General features: G+C 39.5%; 2 protein-coding genes across 2 annotated transcripts in view; both read right to left on the bottom strand.

The window, feature by feature from the left end:
• Positions 1-14,159, bottom strand: part of LOC139479186 (uncharacterized) — a 92,802-nt gene extending 78,643 nt beyond the window's left edge. The window contains exons 1-2 of the mRNA XM_071261999.1: positions 14,085-14,159; positions 3,313-3,366 (exon numbers count right to left, since the gene is read on the bottom strand). The gene's annotated coding sequence lies outside the window, so the exon portion shown is untranslated. The remainder of the gene's footprint in view (positions 1-3,312; positions 3,367-14,084) is intronic.
• Positions 14,160-15,131: 972 nt separating this feature from the next.
• Positions 15,132-15,881, bottom strand: LOC139478469 (histone H1-delta-like). Its single transcript, XM_071260938.1, has one exon. The coding sequence runs from the start codon at positions 15,825-15,827 to the stop codon at positions 15,282-15,284; it is 546 nt and encodes a 181-aa protein (XP_071117039.1). The 5' UTR covers positions 15,828-15,881; the 3' UTR covers positions 15,132-15,281.
• Between the last annotated feature and the right edge of the window lie 6,353 nt (positions 15,882-22,234).

Below are 22,234 nucleotides of genomic sequence, written 5' to 3'. Positions count from 1 at the left end.
ACCCCACCTCTAACCTTCTAATTTATTCATGAGGAAACGATAACTACAAGGTGCTTCGAGGCAATCCCCCTGTCATGGAAGGCTGGCTACAAGTTTATGAAATGATTACCCTGTCTGAAACCTATGTACAGAGGTTTACTGTAGCATAAGCGTAGAGGAAGATGATAGCGACCCTTGACACTCCAACATTCCTGGCGTTATTCAATCCCAACTTGTAGAACAACTATTCTCCATACTCAACATTCTTTTCATTTGACTATGTAAATTTATTTTTCTTCTTTCACATATTTTCATTTTTAATCAAAATTATGACAAAGTCATTATAAAAATACCTGTTGAATGCACACATAAGGTCATTAATGTGGATATCTATAAGAAGCTTTTTCACAAACTGGCACCTAATTTCAGTCTGGGTTAATAGACTTGGAGCAGTGTAGCAATAGCAAGCTGCCAATGAAATTGAAAATGAATGCAAGAATATATACAATCTTATTAATATCAGATCTTAGTTCTCGCTACCGCTAAACAAAGATCTGAGGACATCCCATTAGGGGTCACGTCAGAACAACCTTTCATCGGACCAATCAGAGCGTCGCCTACCAGATCATGAAAGTGACAGTCGGAATGTGATTTCTAATCATGCGACCTCGAAAACTTTAAAACGGGGTATTCCGAAAGATAATTACGGGCTTAATGACTGAGTCTATACAATCTAGACCATATATTAGCCATTCGAGAATGTTCTTTTGATCAGGTTTCAATTTTTTAAGCAAGAATTTGTCAAAACATGTTTCGAAGCGTAGTCGCAAATTTGAAATTTGTGCCATAAAGCACGAGAAAGCCGCCTTCTGATTGGCTAATGTCGACTTCTTGTCAGTAATTGGTCGGTCAGAGTTCGCAAAAGGTCAGCCTGTCGTGACCCGTAATGGGATGTCCTCAGATCTTTGTTTAGCAGCAGCAAGAACTAAGATCAGATTTTAATGAGTTTGAAATAAATTCAAACTGTAATTTCAAGTTTTGAATAAACTCCAAAGGTTGCCCTATCCTACATTATGTAAATAGCCAAGGAAAATGTATGAATATACACTCTAATTCAGTATGTTTGTGTTTCTTACACTTGACTACTGAAGTTCCTTTATTCTCCTATTTTTTATTCAAATTTATCATGGGTAAAAATTAAGGTAAAAAATAAAAGATAAAAAATATAGTGATACATGTATCCAATTTGTCAATTTACATTGATGAGAAAAACTCATTTTCACCGAACATGATTGTACTCAAATTGGAATTTGAGGGATATTAAGAGGTGAGGTGAAATGGGGATTAACGTTGCGTTAAAGATTATTGCATGTGCATGAATGTCTGTGTGGATGCTTGTACCAGTTCAGACTGATGCCGATCTTATAATGCTAGCCGCTACACTGAGATACCATGCCGCAGATTAACATGGATACCCCACTCAGACACAGCATACTACCTTGAGCCAACCAGTCCTTGGTTTATAACCCTAATGCCGAGCACCAGGCAGAGTAACAAAAAATACCATCTTTTAACATCTGTTGGTATGACATGGTTGGGGATCCAACCACTGACTTTCTACTCTCCAGTCAGATGCTCTCAACAAGGAGGCAGCCTAAATTCTTGTACTAATTGTTTCCTTTCACATTTTCAAACTGATTTGATTTAACTGAATACAAATACTTGATTGAATATAGCACAAAGAATGTCATCTGCTGCTGCAAATCCTTTCTTTTACAGACTGGTTCCTGTTTCTCTTTGCAATGCAGCATCTTTATGATACATGGATGTGCTATAGATGTGCATATTGCTGAGTGTGGTGCTAAACAACAAACGTTTTGCAATGTATTCCAATAAATCTTTTTTTAACCAATACCCCTGCTAGATTCTCACTTTGTTTAACACTAATATCTTCACACACTGCAGAGTAAAAAACATGACCAGTTAATAATTCTTTTCAATTATTGAACGACTTCTAACTCTTATGTTTAAATATAAGATAGCTATGAGATAAAATCACAAAGAAAGAACGAAGCATGGTTTATTTCACGATATTAACCAACAGGGCTGGGACGAGTCCAAATTTACTACCCGGGTACCCACCCCCTTATTACCCGACCCTACCCGGGTACCCACTGTAGGTCTCAAGAGACATAAAATGTCCGTTTGGAAATTTCTTTATACCACAGCACTTGCAAAACGTATTTAGATACATGCATTAAACGATCTCGTCATGCATACACTGAAGCTGACTTCAGTTTTGTCTTTATTCAACCATATGAAAAGTCAGAAGGAATGGGTGCATATTCAGAAAGACATGCGAACTTTAGTGACTTGTAGTGTAAACATAGAGTTCTAGATAAATTTTGTCATTAAACTATATATCACATGACTAACCACGGGTCCGGGTAGTTCTGTGGGTACGAGTTACCCGTCCAAGCCCTATTAACCACATTGTTCATGACGTCATTTCTGGAGATTTGAACATGTGCTCACAGCATCGTAAATTGTTTTGTGAGGGAAGTGTCTGGTGAGTAATTCCCTATAGATGCAGCCGGGCAAAGTCGAACAATTGCATCCAAAAGTGGGAGAGATATGACAATCTGTATTGGGAGAAAAGGTACAGATAATTGACGTGAAAATTGTGAGAATATGGAGGAAAGACCAAATTTGACCCAACTGTTCATAAAATGGACTTGTCTGACACTGACATGGTCTGATTCTATTCAGGGAGTCATAATTATTTAAATACGGGTAAATATTTTTAAAGCATGTACATTGTAATGATATCCTTAAATGTTGATGTCTCATAAGAAATAGTGAGTGAGTGAGTGAGTTGGGTTTAACGCCGCTTTTAACAGTATTCCAGTTATATCGCGGCGTGTCAGCTTAATGTGGGAGGAAAGCCCAAAGTGATGCAGGTCTTAGACGTTTACCACTTCGGTGAAACCCACGAGCACGGGTATGGTGCTGACAAACCTAGAAACATAATTGGGGCGAACCGGGATTCGAACCCACAATCATAGGTTTCTGGCGTGCCCAAGGAACGCAACTCTGCACAGCGAATCGCGGCGCCTTAGACGACTGGGCCACCCGTGCCCCCCATAAGAAATAAACAACTAGTGGTAATTATTTATCATACAATAAAACACTCCGGAAGAATAAACCACTTGTGACTGTGTCCCTCATGGTTTGTTCTCCCTGCAGTGTTTTATTGTACGATAAACAACGACCAAGAGTCGTTTATTTCTTAAATAACACAGGCCATACAGCAGGGGTGTCATGCCTACATACCTGGGAGTCGTTTCTCTCCACCTTATACACTCTATCAGGGACATCCAGCCCGGGCTGAAAGGAAGAAGAGACAGTAAGTGAGCGTGGTAAGCGTAGATGATGGAAATCATGCTGTCCCTGTCAGCGCTGTAGCCCCTTGGACAAAAGGTGCCAGGTTCCTGACCACACTTGGTCTGATTGGTGTCCAATTTTCACTCCACACAGAATGAGCTGTATTGACATAAGCAGACACAGACGGGGGAATTCACTATTCAAGCACTGAATCACTTATAGAACAGGGGATTTATCTACAGACCTATCGCCAGACATTGGGTCCTATTCTTCGCCTGTAAGTTGCATACATCTCTATATGTAACATACATTAAGTTCATTTAAGATGGTTTCTGGGACAGTTAAGACAAGCTACGATTTTGTAAATTTCACATTAAATTGTATATTTTTATACTTATTCTATCTCACACCATGCATTTTCCCTTCTTCCTTTGATCCTATGTGGAAATATGCTTGAACAAAGTTTCCAGCTTCTAAGAAACAAATCACCCGAACACATCACAGCATCACCATGGTCACTACATCACATGACTATATCTGCCACATCATACTCTTCATTAGAGCCGACAGGCTAGAGGAGCTGTGATGTGTGTGTGTGTGTGGGGGGTGGGGTGGGGTGGGGTGGGGTGGGGGGGGGGGGGGGGGTGGGGTGGGGGGTGGATGGGGGTTTGGTAAGGTAGGGCAGAGCATATTGTGTGTGAGATAGTGAGTGAGTGAGTGAGTTGGATTTAACGACGCTTTTAACAGTATTCCAGATATATCGCGGCGTGTCAGCTTAATGTGGGAGGAAAGCCTGAAGTGATGCAGGTCTAAGTCGTTTACCACTTCAGTGAAACCCACGAGCACGGGTGTGGTGCTGGGACTGGGATTCGAACCCACAATCATAGGTTTCTGGCATGCCCAAGGGACGCAACTCTGCACAGCGAATCGCGGCGCCTTAGACGACTGGGCCACCTGTGCCCCCCTGTGTGTGAGATAAGATAATTAAATACACAATTTACAATTTAATGTAAAGTTTACAAATTTTGATACTTATCCTTTTATCTCACGGTACACAAGGAAGCTGGTGCTCAACAGTGACACAAACGTGAGTCGTAAAGACAAGGACTCGTGAGAGAGTAGAGCACCATATAAGCGATGCAACCCCTTTACATAAGACGGACGTAACAACATGAGATCGGGTATAACATGCATCACACGTTTTCAAGTAGGACATTGATCATGATCGACTGCGTGTGATTACACATTAGGCTTCGAATGCTTTCCATTTATGGTCGTATAACATCTTGATGGAGTGAGTGAGTGGGTATGGTTTTATGCCGCTTTGAGCTATATTCCTGCGATATCACGGCGGGGACACCAGAAATGGGCTTCACACATTGTACCCATGTCGGGAATCGAACCCGGGTCTTCGGCGTGACGAGTGAACGCTTTTAAAACAACGCTACCCGACCGCCCCACATCTTGATGGAAGTATGATGCACCTCGGTGAAGGTCTTGGTCGAAAAATCTTTGTTGACTTCCAGAGACAAGCAATACATAAAGATGCAGGGTTTCAGCGACGGATGCAGTAGGTGGAAGTGAGGCTGGAGGAGGAGATCGTATCACAGAGGAAGATGACGGAGCTGTCTTTCTGCAATCTTTACCAATGCTGCAAACCAAGTTTGAGCTGCAGTCTTAGGTGGTGCAGGAGCTGGAGGTGAAGATAGCAACATGGATCGACTGGGCAATTGTCTTTCTGGACGAGTGTAGAAGGAGGCTGATGTCAGTACACATGTCAATAATGGTCTGCAGAGCAATCCCGGTTTGGCGTGTGCACTGGTAGAAGTCTGTGCAAGAACGGTAGTCCGGATAAGGCAGGTAATGGCCGGGGGATGCATAAGTTAATCCATGTATAAGACGATGTCGGTTCTCGTTCTGTTTCAATTCTCTTCAGTTGTGTCGATCATGTTGCAGATGTAATCACAAAGAGCAACCACCAAATTGATTCTTCTAAGACTCAGTACACCTCTCAACAGGGTTGAGATGAAAAAGAGACAGATGTGGCAGAGACAGTCATGTGCAGGTCGCATAGGTCGCTACGCACTAGATTATATGCACTTGAAAAGTGACCATTGTGATGCTGGGGTGCGTTCAGGTCAATTGTTTTTTAAAAGCTGGAAACCTTTTTTTAACAACGTTTCCACATAGGATGGAAGGAAGAAGGGGAAATGCATCGTGTGAGACAGGATAAGTTAAAAAATGTATAACTGCATCCTGATAGTCTGTAAACATTGTTCTTAAGATTTGATGTTGATCATCCAGAGTGATGGATGGCTCTATCATTACCGCATGGAAATCTGGTTATTAATATGATGGCGGATACAAAAGTCAAGTGAGTCATTGAAAAAGGCTTTTTTGTCCTGCTTGACAGTTAGTTTTGCACATTATTGTGAAATTTGATGTCAAGTAGATGTTACGTTGAATAAAATCAATAGTCTGTGAAATCGTTTTCACTTTTTTAGCCCTGACCTTTACATGTCCATAAATAGTCGTTATGCTTTTTTTACAACATGAATCAGGTCTGTGAAGCTGAATCTTGGAGGATATGTTTTCAGCAATAGTGTTGAATTCAAACCAGATTTTTTTTTTTTTCAAAATGTGCATGTATTAATGCGTTCCTATCTATCTAATTGCATATGTTTGTTTTATTGAAACATATTGGGTAAAAGAACAAAAGCCTTCCATAAAACTGACAAAGAAATAATTATTTTACTCCTAAATTATAAAATAGCTTCTCCCATCAATACAGATAAAAGTTCTGTCATGGTTTGACAAAAAAGCCAATACTATGTTTACAGACATTTTATATTCTATTAGTTGGTTCACAAAAAGTTTGACCTGACATTCAAGGTATGTGGTCTCACAAAAAAATAGAAAAGAAATCAACTTCAATATTAGTACTGCTGACATGACTAATGAATGAAAAACAGATAAGATTCAACATGGCAGGACACCGAAAGATAATTGATTTATTTCTGGTGGTAAATTAAAACGTTTTCATATGTACTCTTCACAATTCCATAAGAACAGCGGTGATAAAATTTGTTTTTTTCTTCATTTCACAAAATTTTAAAACAAAGTAAGACTCATATTTAAAAATAATTTTGTCTAAGTTCAGTGTTCTTTTGTTGGTTGGTCTCATAAACCAACTAAAAGCCTCTTCATCTTCATCTTCATGGTCCTGTCATCAGCGATATACAAGCTACCTGAACAAAGCCATAAACATAAGTTTTAACTAGGGCTGGGACGGGTAACTCGGGTACTCGGGTCGGGTGGGCACTGAGTAGGACCTGGGTACCCACAGGACCACCAAGACCCAGGGTAAGTCACGTGATATACTGTTTAATGACAAAGGTATCTAAAACTCTATGTTTAAACTGCAAGTCACTGATGTTCGCAGTTCTTCCTGACTTCTACGCCCATTCCTTCTGACTTTCATATGTTTGAATGAAAATAAAACTTCAGTCAACTTCAGTGTATACACCAGATCGTTTCATACATGTATCTAGACACATTTTACCAGAGCTACGATCACCCTTTTCCCAATCGGACAGTTTGTACCTACCTCTTGAGACCTACAGCGGGTACCTGGATAGGGTTGTATAATAGGGGGATGGGTACCCGGGTAGTAAATTTGGACTCGACCCAGCCATAGTAATAACAACCGCATATCAAGGTGTATAAGACGACCCCCCTGTACACACCTTCAAAATCGACCCAAAATCCTATATAGCGACCTGGAATGAAGCACATCACAAGTGTAAACACAAATCTCATATTTGTAATGAAAATATCATCCGAAATTGGGAAATTTTCATTTCCAATTCGGGCATTCTTACTGACATTTGGTGCAGACTTGGGTCAGATGTCAGCCTCTGAGCATGTCAACATAAACCCCCTGAACAGGCAATACCTGATGTGAGTGAGTGAGAATTTAACGTCACATCAGCATTATTTGAGCCATATAGCAATGAGAACAATTTGACATACATGTATACACAATTTAGTCACGAATACAAGGTTATATTTAAAAACAAATTTATCAAACATATTTGGGCATAACAAAATTATCTATAACTGTTAAAAGCACGGGCTGTAAGCCACCGGTAACCACAGATAGGCCACCTTGCTGGGGATCTTTGAGATTCATGGTGACTCATTACTGGATATGCTGTATCTTGGGACATCACCACCAAGCTTGTAACTAAACTTACACGATACTTCATCTACATCTTAATGCAAATACATAACTGGTCACTACATAAATAATGTTCCAGTTTTAAAAAGCATGACATGCAAGTAATACTTGCATAGAGGCCTGACCACAAGTGGAGAGTGGAAGAGTTATTTCCCTTGACTTGACAACTGGTTTCTTTGCAATGTAACAGGAAGCTGGAGCACACTAATACCACCATACGTTATCATTTGGTGATGAATTTGCCAAATCCTTTCTGTTTAAAAAGCAGCGTCAAAACTACATAAGAATTTGTTTGTCTTCACCCTAAAGTTGTAGTTATACCCGAACGGTCTGAAACATATACTGACGTGCAGCTCCTGTGAACTGCTGAAGCTTGGAAATGGAGAAAGTATTGAAGTCCAAAGGAGCGCTGGTCTGTTAGATCAAAATATATCTGCCCGGTCAAAAAAGATATCATTTGGTTTATTCAATGTCACTAGTTCATGGAACAAGTCATACAACAAAGTTATTCAACTGATATTTTGATATTTCAGGAATGAGAGTGTTATATTAGGAGATACTAATTAGGGGCAACACTTATGTCTGCTGGTGTGACGGTGTGTGCATTGCAACACTGGAGCTGGTGTGTACCTGGGGGCTTTAACGACTTATGATCAGTATGTTCAGTCAATAGCCTGAATGAAGCAGCACAGCAGAGAATCATACTTGGTAGTCTAATTGTCAAAGAGAACATGTCACATTTTCTGACGGGTCCTTATGCTAATGCTCAAAGTGGGCAAAGTGGACCCTATTGCCCGACCCTACCCACTGCAAGTTTCAAGAGTAGGGAACGAAATGTCTGATTGGTAATTGTTTTACAGCCTTCCTGGTTACAACTATTTAGATATATGTATCAAACAATCAGATCATGCGTTCACAAAAGTTGACTGAAGCTTTATCTTTACTCAAACATTTACAAGTAAAAAAGAATGTGTGCATCGTCAGAAAGAAATGCAAACATTAGCGACACTGCGCTATAGTAACTTTTTGTCATTAAACAATATATCACTTGACTAACCACGGGTCCGGGTAGTCCTGTGGGTACCCGGGTCCAAATCAGGACCCACCCGACCCGAGTACCCGAGGTACCCGTCCCAGCCCTACACTGTAGCCTCGTTCCATGAAGCCATATATCTGCATGACATCCACAACATAATGATGTATGTGAGGTAAGGTTTCCAAGATTATTGCACTTATATAGCGATGTGCATGCACATGTGTGTGAGTGTGTCCGGACTGATGTCGATTTTGTGGTGCTAGCCCACTGAGATACCATGCTGCAGTTTTAAACATGAATACCCCACCCAGTATACTGACTCCGAGCTGACCAGTCCTTGTTTTAGCCCCTTAATGCCGAGTAACAGGGTAACAACAAGTACCATCTTTTGGTATGAAGCAGCTGGGGATTGAACCCCGGACCTTCCGCTCTCTGGGCTAACGCTCTACCACTAGACCACAGAGGCGGCCGACATCACGTAACTACACAGGTATTAATTCATTTGCTTTGAAATATGTGCTAACTGGTACAAATAATGTTTCTTATTGACAAACCTTTACCTCTACCAGCTGACATATTTTAAATACCGTAGCTAACATTAATATACTTTGGGGCAAAACTAGTTGTATACGTATGGAACTGCTATGTTTTCAATATTATCAATATTATATTGATGCCAACAGGAGCGTGCCTTGTAACATTAAAATAAACAACCAATCTCATTGTATATCTATTCTAGACATTTTCACAGATTTCCAAAAATACGAAAATGTATTGTGAACAATGGCAAATTCTCACCACAACAAACAAGTGACCATTGCCAACAAGTAAGCATGGCAGAGTTATGCCCCTTTTTCTTTTTGCCTGTGTAGACCTCTACAAAGAACAATGAATTTCCATCATATATATAGCAAGTTTTTTAGTGGTGTGAAATAGGTGCATGGTTATTCAACGTGAATGCATGTATGTTTGTGGTTGAATGAAGTAGTCTGGTCTCATAATGCTAGCCCACCAGATACGAAGCTGCAGTTTGACATGGATCCCAAAATCAGACACAGTATACTGTCCAGTGTTTGAAATAATCTTAAAACCCAACAAGACAGTCGGGCAGGTGACCCATCTTCCAAGTTACCTGCCTGCATTCTGACATCATAAATATTGAAAAACATTAAAAAAATAAAAGACAAATGAGGTCTTGATTCAGTAGAAGTAATGGAAACAATAACTTGAGAATCTGTACAAGGAGTTGTATATATAAATATACAACATAAGTCGTTTTAATTATCTGACAGACAGCCGGGTAGGTGGAGGAAAATTTCATGCAGCCCGACAGAAAAGTTACCAGCCACGGGCAGTCGCGCAGGCAGTTATTTTGGACACTGGTACGTCTCTGTGCCAGCGAGTCCTTGTTTTATCTGTACTATCTTTCAACATCTATTGGTATGATGCAAATCAACGACCTTCTGCTATATCCACGACACTATGGAGGCGGTCTGAATGTCTTACGGAAAACGTCTGCACACAAATCTAATTTACATGTCATTACATCCTTCAGTTATGGTGCAATATGTTGTTTGCTCAAAATGTGTGTAAACCGGTCAAATACATTTTTCATTGCACCCTACATATAGATATTTTTTTAATAAAACAGAATTGTTGGCATAGCACTGTCTGCTTTTCAAACAAGTCTCATATTTGTAATGAAATTTACAGTGTAACAACGAGTACCATCTTTTAATATCTTTTGGTCTGATGCGAATCAGCTGCACTGTGTGAATGCACCTAATCATAGTGTGTGACTTCCACCTCTCTAAACTTCAATAGATGCAACTAAGTGAATAGAGTAGTAGGTAATGTAGTAGGGCTGGGACATGTAACTTGGTTCAGGTGGGTCCTGAGTAGGACCCGTGTACCCACAGGACTACCTGGACCCATGGTTAGTCACATAATATATTATTTAATGACAAAAACTTATTGTAGCTCAGTGGTTTCACTACAAGTCGCATTTCTTTATGGCAATGCACACATTCCTTTTGACTTGTTGATGTTTTAGTAAATATAAAGCTTCAGTCAACTTCAGTGTACACATGATCTGATCGTTTGATACATTTATCTAAATAATTTTTGCCAGGGCTGCATTATAACTATTCCCAATTAGACATTTTGTACCAAACTCTTGAGACCTACAGCAGGTTGATTGGTTGGTTTGTTGTTTAACGCCAGACAATCCAGTAACTAATCCAGTGATTAATATCATGAGCATCAATCCATGCGAGCCTGACCACCTGATCCTGTTATTCGCCTTTTACAACAAGCATAGTGACCTTTTACGGCAAGCATGGGTTGCTGAAGACCTATCCTACCCTGGAATCTTCACGGGTACCCGGGTAGGGTCGCGTAATAGAGGGCAATAGGGGGTAGGATAGTAAATTTGGGCTCATCCCAGCCCTAGTGAATAGCTAATGCCAGTGAGTGTTTTCAGTACAGTGCACAGTGACCCCCTTCTTTCTTTCTTTCTTTCTTTCTTTGACTGTAAGATCAAATCATTTAGCTCTCCACAATACCTAGCTTAGCAAAGATAAAATCTTCTCATGCAGAACAGAGGACATCCTTCAATCGGTTGCTGTATATACAATGTACTCTATAACAATTAAAAAAAACATGGATATCAACTTTTTATTTTAAGATGTTTGCTTGCTTCACATGATTAAACCAAATCAGATTGGCCATCTAATTTTTATAATCTGAAGTTTGGGGTTGAATGAATATTATTGCCAGTTTATTTCCTCATGAACAGAACATTGTAACTATTTGACTTGTACATACCGCCCCAAAAAATATTAGCAATGTACAACCCACAGATAGACATATAAGGTATATAGTTTGCAGGGGTACACACCATTGGTCATATCCAACTAGTCTGCAGCACATTTTGGACTAGTGGTCATGTAAAACAAGCATGAAATACTCATATCTCCTGCCAATATGACATGTCTGGTTGCTATGGAAACACACAAGTTTTTTTTAAATCCCAAACTATCAAAAGGCACCAGTTTACCACTAGACCTATCAATGTGCCAAGTTTGGTGAAGAAATATTATACATTTTTCAAGATCTGCTCCAGGAGGCACAGCAGCCATTTTCAGTAAAGTCATTGCCATGGAAACTCGAAAATATAAAAAAAATTTAAATCCTAAACTATCAAAAGGCACCAGTTCACCACTGGACATTTGTATGTGCCAAGTTTGGTAAAGATATCTCTCATGTTTTTTTTAGTTCTGCTCTTGAAATGAAATGTGAGTATGGTTTTACGCCGCTTTTAGCAATATTCCAGCAATATCCCCGCAGGGGACACCAGAAATGGGCTTCACACATTGTACCCATGTCGGGAATCGAACCTGGGTCTTCGGCGTGACGAGCTAATGCTTTAACCACTAGGCAACCCGACCACCCCTAAATGAAATGTGAAGGGCGGATGGACAGAACCCATTCCAATATTCCCCTTTCACTTAGAGCCAGGGGTTAATAACTAGAATTTGGGATAAAACAACCACTCAAACTAACCGACTAGTGTCCGTGTCTGTCCATGGTTTGATTGGAATCTGTTACGGATCATGGTGAGGAGGCGGTGTTTTCTGCACATACGCAACCCTTACACACACAAAATAAAGAATATTACGTTTTGAAGTGTACAGTGATTCAGATTACCAAATAATGAACTGGTGCAGTTATGTTATAATGAACTTGTGTATTTACATACTACATGAACCCGGTTATGCTGTTGAACATGATGCCCCCTGTCAACTGGGCCTGAGTGCTGGACTGAACTGTGAGATGACGCTTATAGAGTTATCAGCTGATTTCATGGCACAATACCTCGACATTTGGAATTGCTTCAGGCAAGGATGATTTGATCCAAACAAAAACTGTTTTAAGAATCCAATTAACTTTGCCTTTCTAGCCTACTAAAGATGCTGATAGGAATGCCTTTTGTCAATGGCAGACAACAATCACATAGGCAGATCCAGATGGTGGTCCTCGGGGGCCGGACCCCCCCCATCCAACCCCCAATGTAGTATGTTGTAGACAATCCCCACCCCCCACAAACACTGAGAGAGGATTTTGATATTTCGGACCCATCCTTTTTAAAAATTACAAATCCGCCGTTATATCACCAAAACAAATTTGATTGTTTCATGCACTTTGGCCACGACCCATGAGGTCTGTTCCTCCCCATACTACACTTGTCTCAGACCCAATAACACCCATGTGAAAGTAATTGTCAAGAAAACAGAATGAACATTCATGAGAAAACTAACCTGAAATTGATCTGAAACATTTTTAATCTTTTACAAACTGAAAATGATATACCTATTTACTTTATCAAATCAGCATCAGCATCTACATATGAATGACACAAAAATTAATCACAATGGTTCCATTTACCTAAAAATACAGTTTTGCTTTTCTGTTATTTTTTGTTTGTTTATTGATCCAAACCAACATATGTACAAAAGTTGGGAAAATAGAAACATTCTGACCATGTGAGCTGTCTGGTTACTAGGAATCATCCAGTTTGCAATTTGACCTATGTTATGTTCCATGTTGCATTTAGAACCATAAACAGCTCAAACTATATTTTGCTGTATAATCACACAGTCAAATAAAAAATCCAAACCCAAACATATATATATATATATGTGTGTCCTCGAGCTCTGGCTTACAGTACTTTCTACAGTGTTCTACCAATCTGACATGAACTAGGTGTGAATGAGTGAATGCAATCAGCAATTATTCCAGCTGTCACTGTGGGCTGTATAAACCACAGGAGTGTTTGGGCCATGAATATACATGAATGTTGATACAAAGTCCTGCGAATATACAGGCCTTTGCAAAAAAAAACTGTGACTGGTAGTTTTGTGAGCATCCTTTCCTTTTAGTCATCAAAAAACAATGGGGTACTACGGATCATTTCCGCCACAGGGAAGGTTTCTAATTAAATGCAGGTTGACAACAAGAACAATGTTTCAAAATCAAACTATTGCCACCTACTCCAGAGAGAAGCTGAATTAGGCTAATCGTTTTGTTATTGTTTATAAATTATGGTCTCGTCATCAAGTTAGTTTAGGATTTCAAAAGTCATTCAACTACATCACAAAATCAAAACCGAACAGAATGCATTCCGACTTCAGGTGTCCCGGTTGTGATAGACATGCCACACTCATAATACGGGTGAGATAAACGACCGTTTAGAAATTAATCGTCACCTGGACGGGTCCCTGATAGACATTGGACAGCATGCACATGCTCGTTGTCACGTTCTACCGCGAGGTACCGAAAAGATGTCATCATTGACAGGAATTAACGGCATCTGTCATAATCTGTGATTACATGTTGGAATTAAATGGTAACTGCAGTGGTGAGTGAAATGAAATGACATATTACCTGCGGAACAAGTTTGTTTACATGTTCAACCTGTCACGAAGTGGACACATCACACTCGCCATTACTCATTCAAGCCCCGGATGACGGGATTTTCCTTCTGTGACGTCATCAAATGTCTCCGACAGGGATCCCCAGTCGTTGGGTGACCAGTTTCGAGTTTCACCTTTCCATTCGTCACGTTTCTTTTCAGAACAAAGGCATTGTTTTTATACTAATGTAAACTCTGATCTTATTGATCACTGTCGATATGTACTATTATTAAACAAATTGTCTTTGAAAGATAAATTATTGTATCGTACGTGCATAATGATATAAAGAGACATATATCCGGTAAGTCTTTTTCTTTACTGAAGTACTTATATTGCGTGTGTATTTTCATATCATAAATGGTTTTACAAGACCATGTGAGGTTGATAAGATATTAAGTAGTTAAGTAGCTCGAGTCCACAGTCTAATCATTCAAGCACATTTAACATAAGGATAAGAATTCATGGATGAACAACTTTATTGTTCATCCATAAATTCTTCATCCTTACTTATTTCTCCAACTTCTAAATGCCTATCAAAGAAGTTACACATTTGACAAGTTTAATAATTAGTTTCACATAAACGTGTAAATTGAAACGCAGTCATATTGTGTGAATCAAGTTGTTTGGTGAATTAATGAGTAAAATCATACTAAACTTGGCAACTCAATCGCTGTGCTTGATTTAATCAAACGTGTGTCCCTGAGCGTTCAGAGAGGACCGCGGTTTACTCTCGTTCTTGTAAAAAATACAATTACTAACAAACTTCTTATTCTGTATTTTTATTACCAAATTCACGAAATATATATCATGACATTCTATGTCAAAACAAACATGACATGTTGGTACAAATTGTGACGAGTCAACAATGATCAATGAAAAGGCAATGTATTTCTCCTCGAACACACTTGCAGGTAATAGGATCAAGTCAATATTTCACTTGTCAAACAGCGTGATAATGAATGGACAATGTCAATGAGCACGGGTGGAATGATATTCCACCAAAGTCAATGAATGAATGATGATGATGAGAGGATGATGATGATGATGACTGAGATTATGTTCAACACAAAACAGTCGATGCAACGAATGACAGGAACAGCCCAAGCGACTGCCATGAATCCGTTGATAGGGCAGCGAAAGTCACATATTGGTTATATGAATTAGTTGATCACTTCTTGGCCGCTGCCTTCTTCTTGGGGGATTTCTTAGCTGCCTTAGGTTTGGCAGCCTTCTTTGCTGGAGATTTCTTAGCTGCTTTAGGTTTGGCTGCCTTCTTTGCTGGAGATTTCTTAGCTGGCTTGGGCTTCTTGGCCTTCTTGGGGGTAGACTTCTTAGCTGTTTTCTTTGCCTTGTCAGCCTTGGGTTTAGCTGCCTTAGTTGCTTTCTTTGCCTTGGGCTTCTTCGCCTTCTCAGTTTTATCACCGAGCCTGAAAGAACCAGAGGCTCCAGTTCCCTTAGACTGCTTCAGACTGCCGTTCTTGACTCCGGCACGGAGGGCCAGTTTCAAGTGATTGTTGACAGTCCTCTCATCGGGACCAACTTTGAAGTTCTTCATGATATATTTCAACAAAGCCTGTCGTGAGGAACCACCCCTTTCCTTAAGACCGCTTATTGCGTCCCTGATCATCTCACTGTATTTGGGATGAGAAGAAGGCTTCTTAGGGGCAGCCTTCTTTGCTGCCTTCTTGGCGGGAGCTGGTGCTGCGTCAGTCATAGTGGTTTCTTACAGAGTGATTACTAACACGAAGTTATGTACCGGCTGTAGAAGTGCGAATGAAGCCCACAAACGCCACACAAGCTTTATGCCTAGCGCGCGGACGTCGGAGAAGACAACCAATAGAAGTCAGTGCGCTACAGCTGGTCTCATTTTAGTTGCCTGCAGTTGTGTTTGTGTACCTCTGTTTGGACTCTGTTTTCACAGATAGTGATACCCGTATCGTAATCAAAATGCACCCACATCCAAGAGGACATAATAAAGTACCTTTGTGAACAACAATATGCTTTTCCCTTCATCGATCAATTAGTTCTTACAATTTAAACACGCAGATAAGTGTTGACAATGAGGTAGGTGCACTCGATTTAATCGTTGTGCATTCAGTTTCCCTGCAACATATTAACATAAACGGCAAAATATGGTTACATAAATGGACCCTTCTAATGTTGACACTAAAACTAACATGTGTCATTCTACTCTAATGTAGTAATCACGCGATGAAGATGGTATTACTAGCACAGATATTCCTCATCGTCCGCCATTTTCCTGCTTCGGCGATTTGCAATTATCGTCAAATTCGCCAAATAAAAGCTCATTAATGCAATTCTGTGATGTTTTGTGAATATTTATATAATTTGCAAACACGTTTGAGTTCATATGGAATAATTTTAGCGTACAATATGGCACAAGGTCAGTGGAAAATGTTGATGACGGAGTGTAACCTGCCACGTTGAAAACAACACATTTTTCCCAATGGCAAATACTGCCACTTGTGTCAACGCATATTTTCGTTGTATAACAACAACATATTGTTGATTAAATACAATGCATTTCCAAATTAACATATACGTTTGACAAAATTATTTTGAAAAGTTCCCATAGAGGAATTATGTAGTTATATGAAGCATCAACCGCCCTATACAATCGGGCATTCATTCGTATATGCACATTCGTACACATCAGTATTTCTCAGTATCAGTATGTATGTGTCATGCCTAATATTTGATAAAAACGTCTGTTTTAAACTCTTTCTGAATATTGATATTCATAATCGTTTAAAATCTAAATCCCAAATGGAAATGGAGTTGAAAACATTGACAAAGTCGAAATTTGGCGTGCATACCATGCACGTCTTAGTGGAATATTTTCGCTCAGCTAAATTACGATTCTGTGGGATATGTTTTCTACATTTGGTACAATTAAAACATTTGTTTCAAATGGAGGAATGTATTTTATTATGAAAGAACTTAAATACAAATCATTATACAACATAAACACATAATTAAAGCAGTTCCTGTCACTCGCCAGTATATAACTATTTTTAGCATATATGACGCGGTGACGTCACATACATACACGATGACTATGACGACAAGGTGTCTTCAAAAGTAGTCACATATTATGATACCATTTAATCGTTTTCATTTTCTGGCCAAATTAATGTCTAATTGCGTGAATTTTAAAGCAGTGTATATTTTCACCGGAATAAAGATAGGTTTATTGGCACCATAAATATTTTGTATATAGTGTTATTATGATGCTTGTCAGAAATGGTAATTAAGTAGCAGTGATTTATTAAGTAGGTTTCATCATGGTCGAAAGATTTTGGACCCTGAAAGTGAGAGAGTGAGTGAGTTGTCGTTATACGTGCCGCTTTGAAAAGTATTTCAGTCATAAAGCCCCTGCATGCGAAAGGAAAGCTCATAGTTATGCAGACGGGGATGCATTTAACACTCTATTGAACTAATATGTGTGTGTGTGCGTGCGTGCGTGTGGTATTTTACTAACGAACCAAGGATCATACTCGGTCCGAATCTGGGATGCAGCCGCGACTGCCTTAGCCTTAGACGACCTATTGTTTTGAATTTAAAAAAGTAAAGCCACATGGTACAATCTGTGATCGGTTGTCATAAATTCCATCTTTGTTGTTATCTTTGCTGTGAAAAAATGTGTTTTTTAAAGATTTATATTAATTAAAGGTCGGATCGACAGTTATAGAGGGGGAAAATAAGACTTTTCTACTATGTGTAAGAAAATATCGAAAATGATTTACGAAAGGTCGATGTATTTAGTAAGTTCCTGCTCCAAAGTAACTTTTAGAAACATCGGGCGATAGACATGTACGTCTAGGAAGCCCCTGCTATCTGATACGTTTCACAGGTGACCTTGACATTATCTCTGATAGATTTAACACTTGATCTCTGGGAGACTTGGCATATGATCTCTGGGACTCTCGACATGTTGTTGTTTGTTTTTTAACGCCGCACTCAGCAATATTCCAGCTATATGACGGCGGTCTGTAAATAATCTGGACCAGACATTCCAATGACTGATATCATGAGCATCGATCTACGCAATTGGGATATGATGACATGCATCAACCAAGTCAGCGCGCCTCATCACCGATCCCGTTAGTCGCCTCTAACAACAAGCATAGTCGCCTTTTACGACAAGCACGGGTTGCTGTAGACCTGTTCTAACCAGGATCTTCACGGGTAACATGACATCTCATTTAGGAGACATGCTAATCTGATTCTTGTTCTAGTGATTCAGGTGTTGAGCAGGCGTTCCTTGCTCTTCTGAGAGGGTTGACTGTGTTGTCAAACTTAGTCTGTGTAACAATCCTGAAGTTACAATCACGAGCTGGCATACACTGATTGTAGCCATGTGGGCCTTCGAATCAGAACGTTTATTTTATTCAGTTAATCTGTTCCGGATTTATGTTTCCAAAACCAAAGTATCGATGGATAAAAAATAATATAAGGATTTTTAGATAAATAATTCAGGTTGGATGAATATTGAACATTAAAATTAAAGATATGGTTGTGTTTTAATTGACAAATGAAAGATTACTTTGGCTTCGACAGCAAGGGGAAATGTCTGTTGTCAAACGTTTGACTTATTCCACATTTCTGATTGTCTTTTTATCACCCTCCTCAGTCAGTATTTGTCGAAAGTTTGGTGAGTCTTAGTCAAAGTGCTGTAGTTTTCTAACTAACGTTACAGATCAACGTTTCTACTTGTGCTAAAAGCGGGGGAGTGAATTTTCATCCAAACAATTTCTATGTAACAGTGACATGCGAGCAACATACTACATGAGCAAGTTATGATTCATACATATAAGTTTACTGAATCATCATCTTGGAACGAAATAAATACATTCTGAATCTTACACATCCGAATATAGTACCTGTATTATCAGCACGTTTTGTATATACAAAGATTTGGTCGTAGAAAGGAAGTATCGTCCTTTGTGACACAAAGAAAATTGCATCGAAAAGCTAGGAACAGTGTGCACATGAAGTACTTACTTACTTACTTACTTACTTACTTTGGAGATTTAACGTGCTCTTTCCGACTGATGCGTATTTCGCACACGGGCCAGGCCAGGCCATTTAATGTGTTTCCGAAAGGGACGAAAGTGGTGTGCGCAACCCAAGAGGGGGCTTTAGGGGTTGCTTATATAGAATTTGGGAATTTTGAGATTTGGAATAGATGCCGATTGGGCTGGGGAGGAGAACTAAGGAAGCTGGGTATGGTGGATGTTTGTTTGTTTATGTAATTTTGATTTTGTAGATTATAGTGTTTTTAGATGCGTTTTATTAGTTCCGTTTTGATTAAGAATACGCCTAAGGCCTTGAAGTTTTCTAGTTTATGTTGTGGGTTTAGTGTTGCTTCTAGAGTGAGAGCCTTGTTTAGATTGAGGGTGGTTTGTTAATGCGGTTCGATGTGTTAGGTAGTGAGTGAGTGAGTGAGTGAGTATGGTTTTACGCCGCTTTTAGCAATATTCCAGCAATATCACGGCGGGGGACATCACAAATGGGCTTCACACACTGTACCCATGTCGGGAATCGAACCCGGGTCTTCGGCGTGACGAGCGAACGCTTTAACCACTAGGCTACCCGACCGCCCCTGTTAGGTAGTGTGTGCAGTGGATGAGTGCGTGTTCTGGGGTTTCTAGTTGTTTGCAGTGTGGGCAGTTACCTGTAGTGTTTTTGTTTTTTTAAATTTTAGATGGTTATCTAGGTTGGTGTGTCCTGTTTGGAGTTTAGTGATTACTCTGCCGATGTTTTTGATGGATGGAGAATTTTTTGTTTGGTTAGTGGTGTGCTGTGTACTTTTTTGATTTGGCTATTTTAGTTTAGATATAGGTTATGCCATTTTTGGTGATTTTTTTATTGTTTACGCTTTTAATTTCTGATTTTGAGATGGGTAAGTTTAAGCTTATTTCTGGGATTTTGAGGGATAGTTATAATTAGCTGCCTTATCGGCGTTTTAATTACCGTATATTCCTACTTTGGCGGGTATCCACAAGAAGGTTATTTGTTTGCCTGCCTTTGTTAGGTCGTTGGAGCTTTTAAGTATTTGATTTATTAATTTAGGTCGGTTTTGGGTATTTTTGTTTCGGAGGGCTTGCAGTCCACTTAGGGAGTCGGTAAGTATTAGAACTTTTGTTTTGTTTTTTTTGGATTCGTGATTATGGAGGGCTGAGGCCATGCCCATTAGTTCTGCCGTGAATATTGATTGGTTGTTTGGGAGTCGTAAGGATTGTGTGGTTTTAGTTGGTTGTTTGGTATGGACTCCGAAACCTGTGTGTTTGGAGGTCGGATCTGAAGATCCGTCCGTGTAAATGTGACACCAATTTGGCCAATTTTCGCGTATGTATGCTAGTGTGGTGGTTTTAGCACATGAAGTCAACATACAATAAGTCTTGTATTACGTCAACAATGGTGTCTATATCACGTCAACAATGTTGTCTGTATTACGTCAACAATGGTGTCTGTATTACGTCAACGATGGTGTCTGTATTACGTCAAAAATGTTGTCTGTATTACGCCAACAATGATGTCTGTATTACGTCAATAATGGTGTCTGTTTTACGTCAACAACGGTGTCTGTATTACCTAAAAAATGGTGTCTGTATTACGTCAACAATGTTGTCTGTACTACCTCAACAATGTTTGTATTACGTCAACAATGGTGACTGTATTACGTCAACAACGGTGTTTGTATTACGTCAACAATGGTGTCTGTATTACATCAACAATGGTGTCTGTATTACGTCAACAATGGTGTCTGTATTACGCAAACAATGGTGTCTGTATTACGTCAACAATGTTGTCTGTATTACGTCAACAACGGTGTCTGTATTACAACAATGGTGTCTGTATTACGTCAACAATGGTGTCTGTATTACGTCAACAACGGTGTCTGTATTACAACAATGGGGTCTGTATTACCTCAACAATGTTGTCTGTATTACGTCAACAATGTTGTCTGTATTACGTCAACAATGGTGTCTGTATTACGTCAACGATGGTGTCTGTATTACGTCAACAATGGTGTCTGTATTACGTCAACAATGGTGTCTGTATTACGTTAACAATGGTGTCTGTATTACGCAAACAATGATGTCTGTATTACGTCAACAAAGGTGTCTGTATTACCTCAACACTGGTGTCTGTGTTACGCTAACAATTGTGTCTGTATTACGTCAACAATGTTTGTATTACGTTAACAATGGTGTCTGTATTACGTCAAGAATGGTATCTGTATTACGTCAACAATGGTGTCTGTATTACGCAAACAATGATGTCTGTATTACGTCAACAAAGGTGTCTGTATTACCTCAACACTGGTGTCTGTGTTACGCTAACAATTGTGTCTGTATTACGTCAACAATGTTTGTATTACGTCAACAATGGTGTCTGTATTACCTCAGCAATGGTGTCTGTATTACGTCAACAACTGTGTCTGTATTACGTCAACAATGGTGTCTGTATTACGTCAACAATGTTGTCTGTATTACGTCAACAACGGTGTCTGTATTACAACAATGTTGTCTGTATTACGTCAACAATGTTGTCTGTATTACGTCAACAATGTTGTCTGTATTACGTCAACAACGGTGTCTGTATTACGTCAACAATGGTGTCTGTATTACGTCAACAACCGTGCTGTGTTTAATATGTCTGTATTGCGTCAGTCTCTGTATTACATCAACAATGGTGCACGCTTGAGGTACGAGCAAACGAACGAGCTCTTCACACGAACATTTCAAAGAGCGTCACATGCAACTCAGTGTGCTCACTCAAAAGGTGTTAGATCACGGCACGGGAATAGGGAGTTAAATCAGATATGTATCGTACGAAGGATATATAATCATATATAGATGTTTTTTTAAGACTTTGCATTCCTGTGATCAGGGTTTTCCGCAAGGCTTGCAGAGTAAAGTTATGCATCGGTGACCAAAATGATGTCTGATGCAATTCCGTATTTTGATGTGCCCGCGTTTGTGCAGCAGAATACTTGTCTTGTCTTTGCATTCGTTTAAGTTGTGACTGATGCCACGTATCAGTGAATAATACAGTTGGTGGCTTGTTTTAAATATTCCGCGCTGTGCCCAA

Source organism: Haliotis cracherodii, unplaced genomic scaffold, assembly GCF_022045235.1.
Source record: "Haliotis cracherodii isolate W230 unplaced genomic scaffold, xgHalCrac1.p SCAF_4, whole genome shotgun sequence".
NCBI lineage: Eukaryota > Metazoa > Mollusca > Gastropoda > Lepetellida > Haliotidae > Haliotis > Haliotis cracherodii.
Note: the sequence above shows the minus strand (reverse complement) of the source record. Positions and strands in the feature narration are given on the sequence as shown.